This window comes from Eublepharis macularius, chromosome 5 (genome assembly GCF_028583425.1).
Source record: "Eublepharis macularius isolate TG4126 chromosome 5, MPM_Emac_v1.0, whole genome shotgun sequence".
Lineage (NCBI taxonomy): Eukaryota > Metazoa > Chordata > Lepidosauria > Squamata > Eublepharidae > Eublepharis > Eublepharis macularius.
Genome location: NC_072794.1, coordinates 147018977 through 147034884, shown reverse-complemented (window position 1 = coordinate 147034884; position 15908 = coordinate 147018977). Strand labels below are relative to the sequence as shown.

The 15908-nt window shown below is 40.2% G+C and overlaps 1 protein-coding gene across 1 annotated transcript in view; it reads right to left on the bottom strand.

Annotated features, from left to right (window-relative positions):
- Positions 1-15908, bottom strand: part of ARFGEF2 (ADP ribosylation factor guanine nucleotide exchange factor 2) — a 62628-nt gene that overhangs the window by 25895 nt on the left and 20825 nt on the right. The window contains exons 9-22 of the mRNA XM_054979132.1: positions 15581-15711; positions 14643-14877; positions 14297-14396; positions 12323-12462; positions 10758-10866; positions 9366-9567; positions 8425-8536; positions 7426-7631; positions 6672-6756; positions 5664-5835; positions 2655-2806; positions 2189-2317; positions 1291-1449; positions 495-642 (exon numbers count right to left, since the gene is read on the bottom strand). Of these exons, the coding sequence (XP_054835107.1) occupies positions 495-642; positions 1291-1449; positions 2189-2317; positions 2655-2806; positions 5664-5835; positions 6672-6756; positions 7426-7631; positions 8425-8536; positions 9366-9567; positions 10758-10866; positions 12323-12462; positions 14297-14396; positions 14643-14877; positions 15581-15711 (2080 nt within the window). The remainder of the gene's footprint in view (positions 1-494; positions 643-1290; positions 1450-2188; positions 2318-2654; positions 2807-5663; positions 5836-6671; positions 6757-7425; positions 7632-8424; positions 8537-9365; positions 9568-10757; positions 10867-12322; positions 12463-14296; positions 14397-14642; positions 14878-15580; positions 15712-15908) is intronic.

Genomic DNA, 15908 nt, shown 5'->3' with positions numbered 1-15908 from the left:
TATTACATATGCAACAGAATTCCCTACTTACGTGAAACAAAAGCATGCACGCTTTATTCAAGCAATAGAATCAGGTTTTCCTGGATCCAAAGGGAGTAAATTAGAACTGAAATGCTATATAGAAGCACACTATACACACTGTAAAGCACACAGTAGATTTGGGTGAAGAATTTACTATTTTATATCTGCTGGAAAATGTGTTCCTCTTTATATAATGTCTTCTTTATGTAATATTTAATGTTTAAAAGTTTAATTTACTTTATATTTCAAAAATGGAAATATTAACTAATCCACCGGATTAGTCTCTTGCTCACTTTTTAACAAAAAAATTCTGAATTCAGTGAAAAAGCATCATCTAATATAAAGTTCTCCTGCACTTAAGGTTTAAGCAATTATTGATGCAATCTGAAATAAAGGAACTGATCATTACTCACAATCACAGAACAGCTGGTTTCAGTTAACTTGGAGAAGAGAGTCAAGGATATGCTTCTTACCTAGCCCAAGCCCCATGAACTCTTCACCTCCAGATGTAAAACTTTTGAGGCTCCCTTCTCTCTCCCGTCCAGACCCAGAGAGGTAGCGTGTTTTAACTCCAGTACCTATGAGTTGAGCTAGCTCCAACTGGCTGATGCATTTCAAGATCTAACAAAGTATATACAAATTCAGTGCCAGTGCCAGCAACTATAGACCGCATGATCAGAAGCACCATGATCAGAGTTCCAGCACAAAAACAAAGTATTTAATGACCAAGACTTCTCCATTCCATTCACTGCAGTACTGAGAGACAGGCTGGTGTACATAATGCCCTTGTGAACCCGCTTGCTGGAGAGCTTTACACTCCCTTTTCAAACCAGGTCACAGTTCTGACTTAAACATACTCCCTCTAGGCCACACTTCCAAGTATCAAACAGCTACCACCACTCTCTGGGACACTATCCCACTGCCAGATATGAAGTCACTCATGTGCCATTCAGTACAGCCAATCCAAAAATATAACTGAAAAATACCTTATTGGTATTTTTCAGGTATATCTGGGAATCCCAAATAAATATGGGACTCTCAGATATACCAGTACTGCCATTCCTGGATAAACCTGAAAATATTGCATTTTAAAGGTTACCAGCTTGTTTGTTCTCCCTTTGCAGGTTTCCTGGGCAAGAGGAGGGTTGGGGGCAGAGCTAGCTCTCATGGGCAAATGGAATTTGGCATTAGGGGGAGCTCTAAGTGGCTGGCCAACTGCAGTGATTCTCTCATGGGGTAGCCTTTTTCAAATCCTCACATATTGTTTACCTCATGCCAGGAATTCCCCAGATAGTTGCCATCAGTGTGGGCCACAGTAATAAGAGTCTTGATTGTATCTATGTTCTTTTGTTTCATTTCTGTGATGCTGGAGCTGGCAGTCAACAAAGAAAAGCGGGCAAGCGCTTGCACATAAGCATCTCTTTCAAGCTAAAATATTAAAAATAAAAATAAAAGCAGAGGTAAGCCATAACAAATTAAGAGCTATTTCCCAGTAAGTCTTGGGAGGTAACCATGCGGTGGAGACCAAAGCCTTGATATGAAGCTGAGGAATTTGAATGGGAGTGAACAAGATGAAAGAAACCGAATGCAGAACATTTGGAACCTTCCATCCATTTTTAAAGAACATGGGACCAAGGAAAAGACAGACTGAAAACAGGGCATTTGAATGGAGTGGGATGTGGAACTAGTCACTGCAATGGGAGTAAGTTGGTACAAAGTAGTGGAGGAAAAACGCTTTTTAATATATTCTTAAGCTAGGCAGAACAAGTGCTATCCCTGGGGAAAGTAGGGATCCAGACTAAATTTTTCAATGTCAGAATGGAACTCTCCTGCCTCCCTTTCCCCACTGATTACCATGGAATGCTGCTCCTGGAGGACAGGGGACCCTGAGGAAAGCCATGAGGGGTGTCTGCAGTGTATGGGGGAATTAGTAGCAATTTCCCCATTTAGTCCGGATCAAACTCACTTCGTTTAGCAGCCTATAGTTGTATGCTCTAAGATCTGTATTTTTAGACTAAATTACTCATACATAGGGAGGCAATTTCTGCAATTGGATAGGAAACACACACTTCTGTAATCAGTGCTACTGAATACCATTTTGACAATATCAGGAACTTTAATATTGCCCTGTAGTATCCTGGATATAGCCAGCCTGCTATATACCAACCTGCATGCCAAAAATGCAGGCGATTCTGATAGCACATCGTATTCCTTCCAAGCACAACGATGCAACTTCAGTGTCATCACAGTTCTGAAGGCCGACACTATAAGCAGCTAGTAATGGAGTCCACACAAGCTAACAAAGGACAAAGAAGAGTTTGTACATTTCATTATAATACAACTACATTTTGCCCTGGATTAATACCTGTTTTACTCGTTCTCTTTCATGTGACATCAACCAGTCCAGGAGTATCACAATACTTAAAAAAAAATACCAAAGGTATCTTTCACCTGTTATGCCCCATTACTCCACTGTTTCTATCTCCCCTTCCACATACAATTCATCACTGTGCATCCTAGAAAACTTCAGCTTCTTAGCTTTAGCTTCTTTGCAAATATACCCTTCAGAGATGTAAAAATTCTGCATCTGGCACACTTGGAAGCCACCCATGACTTTAGAGATCCATACTCACTTTGAACATGGGCCTGACATGATCCAGATGAGTTGCACTAGTAAAAGGGGCTTTTGCATGGCTGACTGCCTCCATCAGAGCTTTAGCAGTCTTTGCCATCTGCTCCATCTCCAAGTTGTACAACAACCGTCGCTGCTTCTCACTGGCTACGTCTAGGAAATACAGACAAAGCTTTTAAAATGTGTCATTCAGGCACCCCAGGCCTAAGTTCTAAACAAGTCAACAATACAGACTTGAAAAACAAAGACTACTTTTCATATCTCAAAAGAAACAGCAACTTAAAGAAATTTACGTTACTGGGCCATATTTTTGCTGAGCAAAACACTGTCTTAAGAATTATAAATATACTTTATTGTATTTCTCGGGTACGTTTCATAAATACAGTGAAGTGTTTTGCTCGTCACTGCTTCTTTCCCCCGCTCCCTGCTGAGAGGAAAAATGACTGCCATCAAAAACCTACCAGTCTGTCAACTCTGGACAAAAACTGGCCAATTCATGTCTTTTGTAGTTTTGCTTTGGGAAATCAGTAAGATTATCGAATGTTAACATTTGTGTTATGCACAACTAACCTGGAATTTTCTTTTAGCTTTAATCTTTTTAAAATATATAAAATAAGGGACCTGGTAATATTGAAACTGCAGTGTTTTCTTTTAATGACAAAATTCTTCATTTATGCACAATATGAGATCCAATGTGCTATTCTGCAGTTTTCAAAAAAGTAGAAAGTTCTTGGGAAAACAGAGCCTGTAGCCATCTTCTTTTCCAAGACTGCCTACTCTGTCTCTCCCACATTACATGGACAAAAGATCCCTGGGAGTTTATCCAGTTTTAAAGGTATTAAAACTGTTAACAATCTTTCAGTGTCTCTCCAATCTGACTTTTATCTGTTGCAGATTTTCAGAAGAAGACTTCTATACCCTCACTTTCTTTTCAATTAAACATGCAGCTTTTGTTTAGCTATGGATAGGATTGCAGAAAAATCTGCAGTGATTAAACATGCAGCAGTTGCTCTGAGTCTTACTGTACTTTTCTCAGCCCTGTCTTCTTGAGACATTCCAGAAAGGGGTGGGGGTGGGGAATCACCAGACCAAATCAAGCTCTTAGCATCCATATGGGAGAAACTGCTTCCATTAGCAGTGCTTTGTACTGGTTGGGTTATTCAGGAGTTTTGCTGAGACAAAAGCTGCCAGTTTCATTTCCTAGCAGAATTACAGGTAGCTGCAAAAACCCGGGTGGATAACCACGTCTAAGGGAACAAACAATGTACCATTAAAGACTCTCTTCAAAATTATATTATGTGAAATGTTCTTAAAGTGGCACAGTGCATATAAGACAATAATTATTTTAGGATTGGCTCCCACAAAGTGCTGAAAGTTCAATAGGGGATTGCCAACCAAGTCCATGCTGAAAAGTGCAAAATAGTTGCTGTTTGATTGTAGATATTTATGTTGTTGTTTTCATATTTCTTGACAGATGGAACAAGGAGATGACACAACTTAAAGGACTAAGGACCCGACAAGGAACCAGTTATTATAAACGCTTGTTTCCAGACTGCATCAGGGGTCACCAGACCGCCTCCCCATGCACTTTCAAAGCAACGCTGCCGCTTGGGCAATCTCAGGCAGCATACGGCGCACCCCTCTTTACTTGGCCGTGCACACGGCCTTAGTCCTTCAAGTTGTGTCATCTCCTTGTTCCATCTGTGAAGAAATATGAAAACAACAACATAAATATCTACAATCAAACAGCAACTATTTTGCACTTTTCAGCATGGACTTGATTGGCAATCCCCTATTGAACTTTCAGCACTTTGTGGGAGCCAATCCTACTCCCATTATTGGTCGGACTTTTTGTCTTATAGTCACTTTGTAAATTGGTGTGAATTAAGTATGAAATTGTAAAAAAAATAATTATTGTCTTATATGCACTGCGCCACTTTAAGAACATTTCACATAATATAATTTTGAAGAGAGTCTTTAATGGTACATTGTTTGTTCCCTTAGACGTGGTTATCCACCTGGGTTTTTGCAGTTTACTTCTAAGGGTGCTTCTCTTTTCCTTACGAATTACAGGTAGCAGCAGCAGCAGCAAACATCTTAGCTTCAGTCTTGCTGTAATTCCTACTCTTGCAGTACATGCTTCAGATATTGCTGCATTGAAATGGGGGCCTCAGTTTACAACTAGCAGGAGGCAAAGACACAAGGCAACCGTAAAAGTGCATAGAAGCCCTTGCTGATGGAAGTTTTCCCTCATTTAACAGTTATAACTTAATTTCATCCAGAAGGATTGGTGGTATGATATGACATCTTAACTTCCCTTTCAAATAGCCACAACACCTCCCTCTTATCTGAACCTCAGCCCACTTGCACATTAAAACAAAGCATCCATCTTACAGAGCTATATTCCAATACCACCTTCCTCCTTTCCACTATGCTGTGTAATAAAGAGCTGAAATATATTTCAAATTTGAGGGTTTAATCTCATTTCAACTTTATGGGTGTTTACATTTGGACATGGTAAGATAGAAGTCCGAATGACCTGAATATTATTTTGTGCCATGTTTAATGATCTCCTATGTTTCTCTTTCATGAAAACCAGTATGTGCTGCTGAAGTTGAATTTATCTTACCCAAGCTTCACAAACACAGAATTGTAGAGCTAGAAAGATTGTAGCCTGAACTCCCCTCTATACTACTATATCAAATTACCCACCATGCCCAATCTATTCTTATTCTCCCATGATTACGTATACCTTCTTGGAAGAAAGGAGGAATCAAGTCTATGCACGCTTTCATCCTCCCAACAATCTCCCAACAAGGTAGCTTAGATTTCGTGCGTGTGAGAGAGAGAGAGATTTAGGACTAAGTGAAGACTCAAACCCTAAATCTCTCTTGGTTAAGTCCAATAATCACTAATCCAAATCTACTGTATGTCAGTAGAGACACTAAGAAAACAAAATACTAAAAACCGTGGTCATTTTATATGCTGAAGTTTACTGCTGAAATCTTACTTGGCTTAGCAGATTTCGTTGCAATTGCATATTCTTTTGTATCCTTCATTGCTATTTTCTTCCCTTCTATTTCATCATAGATAGTAGACAAGTAATCCTCTGGAAGGTCTTTGCTGTCATTGATGCCACGGTTCATTTTTATGTATTGCTCTTTTGTCATCTTATTCTTCACCTTTAAAGGCAAACAGGAACTTTGGCAGACAAGTTTTGAGAACTGGACAGAGACCCACCTATGTGTCTGCCAGACACAGGCATCCTGTCCATCCAGTGCAGATTAAACCCACAAACATTTATGGCCCATTTTCTCCCTAGTGAGGTTCCAAAGGGGCTTATAACATTGTTCTCCTTTCATTTTATCATCATGACCCTCATGGGAGGAAAGTTAGGTAGAGAGTGACTAGACCAGAATCACCCAGAGAGCTTCTATAGCAGACTGGGAATCTGAAGTTGCACCTCAAGAATCCTAGTCCAACACTTTAGCCATTACACCATGCTAGCTCAATTGGGACCACACAGGACTATGTTGTAGGTAAATCTGAGGAGAAACTTCAGATTTACAGAAAATACAGTTTAAAAAAAGTTACTTAAAAAAAACAGTAAAGCATGGTATCTGCACATGCGCAGATATCACAAACAGGAACCACAGACCTCCTTGTCGATTGAAATCTCATGAGAACATCTCAAGAGACCTTGGTCACCATTTTGGATTGCTGAGACAACTGTCCACAAGAACAAGACCTTTACCTCAAGTTCTGTTCTGGAGAATCAGCAGTAGGTATTGATGCCTTCCTTCAAGTGTTGTGTGATCCTTGGCAGAGGGCACTAAAACCTACAGCAGGCTGCCAAACACAACGTGAGGCAGAGACCTTGCCATTATGGGGGGGGGGGGTTGTTTTGGTAACAAAGAATGGTTTGGTGGCAGTAGCCATAACAAGGAGGAGGAAAAACATGAAAGAGCGATAGGGGTGCAGTTTCTACCTCTTACTTGTAACATGTTTAAAAATATACCTGAGGACTGTGCAAATCTGTTGTCAACATTATAATAGAATATGCTAAAACATAGGCAGTGTCGGCACTAGCAAACAGAGTTTGTCTGAAAAGAAAAGAAAACATATTTTTAGAATCTTAAAACTTGCTCAGTCATCTCATTACACACAGAGATTCAACTGAAAGAAAAAACCTTTACAAAGAGTTCACGGCACCATTTCCTAATGAAAGGTAGAAGCTAAGCTGCTCATCCAGCTATGAGTGACAGCTTAATATGACAAAGTCACAGTATTCATTCAACCTTAGCAAAAAGGGGGAGAGGGGCATTCCTTCAAGAACATCAGGATGGCATGAATGGTCCTTCCATTCCCATTTTATTCTCGTAACAGCCCTGTGAGATAGGTTAGGCAGGGAATGCATAACAGGCCCAAGGTCACACAGGGAAGTTCACAGCAGCATGGAGATCTGAAACTAGATCTAAGACCCTCTAATTTTCTTAGCATTCTAGAGTTTGGAAACAAAACCTTGATGTTTTTAGAATACATGTAGTTGATTTGAAAAATCCATAGGCTTCTGACCACAGCCTATTTAAATAAAATAGGTATTAACATAAGGAATTTTTTAAAAAACTTATTTAAATAGCTGCTAATATGCTTTCTTTATGAACAGCCTGCTTAGCAATTTCGTAGGTTAGCCTAAGAATCATCTGCTCCAAATGGAAATTCTAAAGATGAACTTGTTTCAGTGATGGCTTGCCCAACGAGTTTCAAGTTACCCTTGGTTGCATTCAATATATCTAGCAGCAAACTTTTCCATTAGTCTATCAATCTTCTGGGCTTCACCAGGTAACCGAAATCCTTCCAGAAAAATGCGCAAAGCGGAGACAAAGTCCTTTCCGCAGAAATCAAGCTGGTCTACGTAGGCGTACATCACTTCTTTGTTAAACTTGTTACTGTCCCCCAGAAATTCTCCCACTTGGTTCTAACAGAAAGCAAGACAAGACAATACAGAGAAAAGAAAATAAACCACTTGTGAAAAACCTTTTCTAGCAACTAACACTGATAATCTGCTTCTCACTATTCTATTACAAAACCAAATCATGCTGTGACACTCACAGCCATGGACGGAAATGAGGCAATATAATGGGGCTTGTTGTTACATGTTCTCTGCACAGAAGCAACTGTTTGAAAGTACAATTCCTGTACTGAAATCTGATCATATAATATCATTCTGTAAGCTTCACTGCTCTTCCTCTAAGCTCCAGCTCATCCCTTTGTGCCCTTCTTCAAATCTTAGCCTCATCTAAAGGTATCACAAGCATCGTTCTCAAGTACTCATAGTAGAACTCACAGTAGAACTTACTTTTTCAATACAGCACAGACTAACAAAAAGATCACACTAGGCGTTCCAGCTGCATACAGAACCTCTTTGCCTTTAATCCGATTCAATTAAATTTAAAAGGATACTTTCTACAGTACTGCTATTTTAAAAACAGAAGCACTATTTAAAAACATGCCTAACATGTTTGTAAATCAGAACTGTGGGATTTGTAATTAAGCCCCATGAAGCCACAAGCAACAAAGCATGTTAGGCCTCCATTAAATAATACTGCTCAGATTTCTTCAGAAGGAAATAGCTAAAACAATTGGCAAGCTCGTTAATGTGATATTTACGCACACACATCACTCAGGTACTATGCTGTATGAATTGCATACAGATATACATCACTGTTCAGAGAGTCACATGGAGCTGTTAAAGCAAGATCCAGTCTTACAGAAGAGAGACGCTCTTCTTGGTGCAGGAACTGTGCTATGTCTTCTACTGTTAACCCAAGCATTCCTTGCTCCTGCAAATACTGCAGCCCTCTCTTCGATTTTTTATTAAACCTACAATGTGGAGGGAAAGATTAGTCAGTCCCAGAAAAGAAGTCACTGCAGTTTTTAAAGGCTGAAACAAATGTGCATCCTAAATTATGCTGACCATAAAATGTGCATTTGGAAAGTATGAAGTACAAATCAGATTTAAGATACGAGCTTAAATCTCAACTTACTAACTACAGTATCTGAACGTTATAAAAGTTCCAACATTATTTAAAAATATTATTATGTGCACATCACAAGAAAGAGAAAGCAGAATTAGAGAAAAGCTATATATAGGACTGTAACGACCACATCATGAGATAAGAGTTAATTTTTTCCAATAGATTTATATTCAGGACAGAAGAATAACTCTGCGGACCTACAAATGTTCAACCAACTAAGTAACAAGCAGAAGCATCCTTTCATTACTGTAATCCCCACAATTTTCCATAGGTGGCCTATGAGAATTTTGTTATTAATCTGCCAGTCTCTCTTTAACCTCCATAATATAATATATAAGAAAGCTAAAAGAGAGGTGAATCTCAAACATGCCAACTGAAGAACTTACAATAGGATACCTAATACAACAGCAGCAACACAATCCTAAAGCACATAGATTCAGAAGTAAGTCCCACTGAATTGAATGAGAGTTACTCCCTGGTAGGTGCATTCAGGAATGTAACAAATTCCTCATACAATTCCAATATGGCGTTCGCCTCTCTTTTTACATCCTTGCCCACTTTTACCCTCCTTTTCATTTCACTGCTGCAGTATGTAAGAAGTAAACTCAGCAAACTCTAAAAAACATACTCATAAAAAAGCACATTTGATTCTTTAAACGATAATTCCAACTCACAATTCAATCCCATGTTCAATTATCTCTTTTTGTTGCTTGATAACCTCAAATTGCTCCGGATCATCATGGAGAGTGGTCTGGGTGCCAACGCTCCCGATTCCTGAGGAGACCGTTGAATCCAAGGAACTTGCACTACTTCTTCTTCCTCCCATCTCTAAACATTTGACTTCACCCATTTCCTGATCGGAAGATTTCTCGGGACCTACATGTGAAAGTGACACAAAGGAGATATTCTTATTTGAATAAGCAATTAAAAGAAATTGGCAGAAAACAGCCTCCCGCCACTCCACAATTTTATATCACAGAATTAGATTTAGAGGAGACCAAAAGTCATCTGGTCCATTTGTTTATTATGTCCCAAAGGCTTGGATCCCACCTTTCTCCGGGGGGGGGGGGGGTTGATTGTTTTTGGACCCCCTCAGCAGTAGTCAAAACTCCCACAGAGGGCAGAATTGGAGAAAACTGCCCCTTACCCCTACAGAAATTCTAGTCAGAATCCAAGCCCTTTTTTCTCCACCACTGTTTTTGCAGGCATACAACATAGGGACAACTGACTTTGGATAGTGAATATGTGGGTACCTCAGAGCAAAAGGTACCTGTTTTCATCAGAATCGGTCTTATGCAAACAGCACCCAACTGGGAAGCCACCATTAATATAGGCCCCACGTTTCCAGTCACTTCCAGATATACATCTTGCTCACTGTTCTTTGGTATTAAACAAAATATCAAATCACAAAGCTTGTCCCAGAGATTCCTGCACTGGGATGATAGAAGACAGACGTGCTAAAATCAGGTCTTTGAAGCATGTTGTAAGATAGCTGGAATCTCACATGCACCTTATTTTAAGTTTGCTTTCTGCCAGGCTTATGGCTGAGAGGGGCAGTCCTTTATTTTTTGGCCTCCTTACTCCTGCCTGGGCGACTCTGGCAGTTCTCCTCCTGACCTGTACTGTGCAGTTGGTTACAGTTGCTGCATTTTAAACTCCCATGTTGAGTTTTTAATTGTGTTTTAATAACATAATAATAATAGCATTCAATTTATATACCGCCCCTCAGGACAACTTGACGCCCACTCAGAGCAGTTTATAAAGTGTGCTGTTATCATCCTCACAACAATCACCCTGTGAGGTGAGTGGGGCTGAGAGAACTCTGAGAGAGCTGTGACTGACCCAAGGTCACCCAGCTGTCTTCAAGTGGAGGAGTGGGGAATCAAACCTGGTTCTCCAGATTAGAGCCCTGCCACTCTTAACCACTACACCAAACTGGTGCTTTGATGGTATTTACTGTGTATTGTTCTGGTTGTAACCCACCCTGAGCCCATTTGCGGGGAGAACAGGCTAAATATACAATATAATAAATAAAAAATAAATAGAGAAACACAGCAATGTCTTACCGAGGCTGGCCTGATGGTTGGGATTCACATACAGGTCTTTGCTCCATTCTACCATGCACTTTAAAATAGAGACTAAACATTCAAGACCTTTCTTCCTTAGGCTTAGTTCCTGTATAGAAATAAACAAAGAAGAAGCTATCAAGAGGTCAGATACCAAGAAGAAGAGAAAGTTAAGAGGAGACATGACTCCTCTCTTTAAGTGTTTAAAAGGCAATCACTTAGGGGAGGGAGCTGTTCCTGTTGGTAACAGAGGATAGAACTCAAAACAATCACTTTAAACTATAGGAGGGAAGGTACTGGCTGGACATTAGGAAGAACTTCACGTTAAGAGTAATTCAGCAGTGGAATCAGCTGCCTGGGGATGTGACAGGTTCCCCTTCACTGGTAGTCTTCATGGAACGGATGGACAAATACTTGTTGGGAATGCTTTAGGCTGTTCCTGCATTGGGCAGGAGGTTGGACTAGATGGTCTGTAAGACCCCTTCCAGCTCTGTGATTCTATGATTAAAAAAACACACTCAATTCAGGCCTCAATCTGAACCAGCCATAACTGGAATGCAGACTTCCAGTCTGAACTTCCAGATATACAGGAAAAAAACAGAGTTAAATCAACTTCTTTCATTTTATTTTCTGTATGCCTGAGAATCTCGTCTCTTGATTCAATGGCCTCTAGAAGCTGAACTACAGCTCTAATGATGGTTCATCCCTCCAAGCTACACAGTTAACTCAAACACAGCTGTAAACCAAACATGATAGCACTCCAAACTGAAACACGTTTTTGATCTTCCAGCCAATCACAAGCCATGTTTTGCTAAGTTTGGTGTGAGAGCCAGTTTGGTGTGAGAGTCAGTTTGGTGTAGTGGTTAAGAGCACGGGACTCTAATCTGGAGAGCCGAGTTTGATTCCCCACTCCTCCACTTGGAAGCCAGCTGGGTGACCTTGGGCTAGTCACAGTTCTCTGGAGATCTCTCAGCCCCACCCACCTCACAGGGTGTTTTGTTGTGGGGATAATAATGGCATACTTCATAAACCGCTCTGAGTGGGCATTAAGTTGTCCTGAAGGGTGGTATATAAATCGAATGTTGTTGTTGTTGTTGTTGTTATAATGCATAAAGCTAATTAAGCCATGGTGAAGCTTTCTTAACCTTGGAGTTTGGCACGATATTTGAATTAAGCCACAATGCAGAAACATAATTTCACATAGATATAGGAATCCCCAGTCAGCAATAGACTATGATTTTGGTGCAAACATAACCAGGGTTTAGGGACTAAACATAGACTGTGCAAATAGTGTCTCCAAAACATCTCCTGGCCCATGCGTGAGTCACCACAATCATCTGCATTACATTTCATTCAGCCCACTTGCACTAACCCAACTGTGAACCGACACTATCTTACGCTACAGGACATAACAGAAGAACTAGAACATACTTATTGAAGGAAAGAATAGTGCTAAATGCCACTAGCAGTGCAATCCTAAGCAAAGCTCTCTACTTCAAGCCCATTAATTTCAATGGGCTTAGACTGGTGTAACACTGCATAGAATATCACTATAAAAGCCTTACCTGTAGAGGTGTCATTCCTAATTCATGCCCACTCCGTCCCTGCGCAATTTTAGACAAGTCATTTACTAGCCGTTCAAAGATATTAGCAGCATTCAAATCACAGTCATAGTTAACATATATGTCCACTACACATTGAGCATCTGAAAAAAAAGTTTACATGATGAGAATCTGGTTGCAGAAAGCCAACAAAACTTCACAACTAATAGGTTAGTTTCCATTTTTAATCTAGGAAATGTATTGGGGAGGGGCGAATGAAGGGATAACAAAACACATTGTCTGTAGCAGACTATGAGAACTGATGTTTTAAAAAATGCATTTCCTTCCCCCTCTAAAAAGATACTGAGTACCTAATGTTCAGAAGGCAAGGAACACCTGAACTTCTATCCCTTCTTTTCACCTCACCTTCCTCTATATCCTAAGAATCTCTAGACTTTGCCCTTCAGCAGACTACTTCAGAGTTCAGACTGTACATCTAAAACATACGTGCAAAGTAGAGTGGTATGTTGGGATGCAAGAGGCTCAGGTTTAAATCCTTTCCAGCCAGCCGCCGAGCACATCAGGTGACCCTGGGCTACTCTCACCATGCCTCAAACTCTACCCTACCCTCATTAGCTGCTGTGAGGATGAATGCTGGTAAAGCACTCTGTATGATTGCCACTGGAGTGAAGAGACTTTGACTGGAGAAGAGATCCAACTAAGGTACTCCTTCCTAAGCAGCCGGCAAATCTGCACACCCTCACCCCCTTTCTCACCCCTCTCTTCCACTTGTCACTGTTAACCCTTGGAGCACACTCTGTTCTCGTTGCAACCAACCTGGTTTTAGGATTTTCCTATAACTTGGGGAGGGTCCAGCTAATTCAGCTGGTCCATCTAATTTCCTGGACAGCACCTCCTTTCTCAAGCAGAGAGCAGCCCAGATATGCAACCAAGGTGAAAACCCAGGAAGAGTTTTAAAAGGATTTATTAAAGGATTATATTTAAAAGACAAAATAAAAAGGGTACAGGGTTAATAACTTGCAATTTGAAAATACCTACTCTTTGGTTACAAATTACTCCTAATGAATAGAAGGCAAGAAAATAAAGTCCTTAATGTGATTACCTTGAAGTGGTGCCTAGTTCACCTATATTACCTGGGTCCTGGCCTTTGAGCCAATCAACAAAGCCACACTTCCTTGTGGGAGGACACATTTTCCAACCTTGTTGAGCAACTGTAGGAAATGCACATAGAACTCTTTGGGAGAGGTGTTTATCAGTTTCCTCAGGCTCCTGCCCTATTCCTCAGAACTAGATACAATTTGTCCTCCAGAATGGGCCAGGGCCAGTCCTGATCTCCTGGGAGCTTTAGTTAGGAAGAGAAGGACTAGTGCCTCCCCACCATAGCAAGAAATTCTCCCTTAGGCGCAAGGCTCTCATTAAGGAGCCCAAATGTGAAAGACATAGCCATGAGGGCCTAGGAAGGCCATATGGACCCCAGAAACCACGGCCAAAAAAGGGGAAATTTACATGCAACTTTAGGTCCAAGTTTCATGACAATGAAGAAAGGCCCTTCTTTAGTTACTTTCACTTCTTCAGGAATGTATTGTGTTGTCCTGGTAGGTTTATCGAGGGAATACCTTAAAAGCACATATTCTGGGATTGGTTTCAAGGATTCTGATAAGCATGTCTCCACTAGTGGTCTTTTTGCCCAACTGTACTTAGATTGTTATATCAGGTTGGATCTGACCACATTTTACTCTTCTGAAAAAGGCTATGCTGGGAATCATTGGACCTGCATGGATAAAAGAAATGTTGGACAGGAGCTATAGTAGGGAGAGGAACTGGGCAAGATTGAGGGGGGGAAAGCTGTCTGGATCCAACCCACTATATCTACTTTTTATTCCATCTTGTACTCCTTCTATATTTATATTCTAGGTAACTACAAAAAGAAAATGGCCCCTCAATGATGTTAAGATATTTATTTCTAAAATGAAATACCTGCAGAAATTCTAGTCAAGGTCTGAATCACCATCCATTTGTGCTCAAAGGAACTAGAAGAAGTTTCTAAAATGTTCAAGAAGATCTCTTTGAAAAATACCTGTTGAAAGCAAAGGTAAACACAGATGTGATCTCTGTAACAGGAGACCATATTCTGAGTACCTCATTAACTTATTCTGAGCACAGTTATCTATTACAAGAAACCATTTACCACTTATTCTTAACTAGGTAATATACCAAATTGATAAATACATTGGGACTGTAATATGTAAAGCAATGCAATTTCCTTTTACTTTTTCACATAACAGAAAGAGACTATCAGATGGAGAAAATACAGCTCTCTTACCTCAATCTGCATTTTTAAATGGGTCTTAAAATTAGAAAGAAGGGTGAGGAAGATAGCAAGAGACAGCTCAAAGACATCAGGAACAGAAGACACTCCATTTTTGGATAATGCTACACAGAGATATTGCTTGATTGCATTTATAAACATTTCATGTGTCCGGAAGACTGGGCCAGCATTTTGCAAAACCGAGAGAAGCAGCTGGAGGGACACTATCTTGGAGCGCAGCTCGTGGGATCTGAAAATTGTAAGAAGGAAAACTGAGTCAGTGTCTTGCTTTTCATAAACTCTTTATGGGCTCTGTTGACGATGGCCTCAGTCTGACTGTGCCTCCCTGTTCAATAATGGATCATTTCTAAGCCATTTCAGAACATATGATAGTTTTGACTATACTCATGCCTTTGAAATAGACCTTCCCAAACACTGGCCTTTATAATATTAGAGTTCTACCGAAGGTTGCATCAAAACGTATATGCCTTTTACTGATAACATATGCCTTGTACCCCATAAGAACCTTCATCCATTTTCCATTCCAAGAAACAAAAGCAACCAGTCAAGAATCTCTCAGACTCCTCTATCTTCTATCATTTATATCCTGAAGGTGCTATTCCTATTTCTCTCTTCTCACATTGAGCAACTAATCCATACACATACTTGGGTCTTTCTTTTTCTGTGGGAAACAAGAATACACACAAATGTGTTGAGAATGTGAAGCCAAGCCAAGCAGCTGGCCACACTGAAATTTCTCAGAACATGTCTCATGGCCTTGAATCAGCCATCATCATTTGGAAAACCATAATTTGCTAGTTTCATTAATGGGGAACATTAAAATCATCAATGACATATTAATGCAGATAGAAGGCACATTCATTATAATTTCCCCATAGAGCATAATTTTTATATGGCAACTGGCAGAATCCAGAAAGATTTATCTTTTTTACTTGGGATCCGGTGGCCCATCACCAAGTGGTTTCATTGAAAGCTTGCACAGTGACCGGAACACAAGAAAGGCATCCTTCTGAAGGATATGGGAGAACTTGGCAGCTGCCTGGGGTCCAGGGACATCGGTTTCCTAAAAACGCAAAATGAAAAAAAAAATAGTCAGAAGAACAGCTACACAGGCCTATCATGTAAGAAATGGATCAGACAGATGTCTTGGTAAAGGGACAAGGCCTGCAGAATGTGTATTATCTGTTGGAATAGATGTGCTCCTACTGAGAGTTTCCATGTCATTTAATACATTCATGTCAAATTACTTGTTTTGTTTCT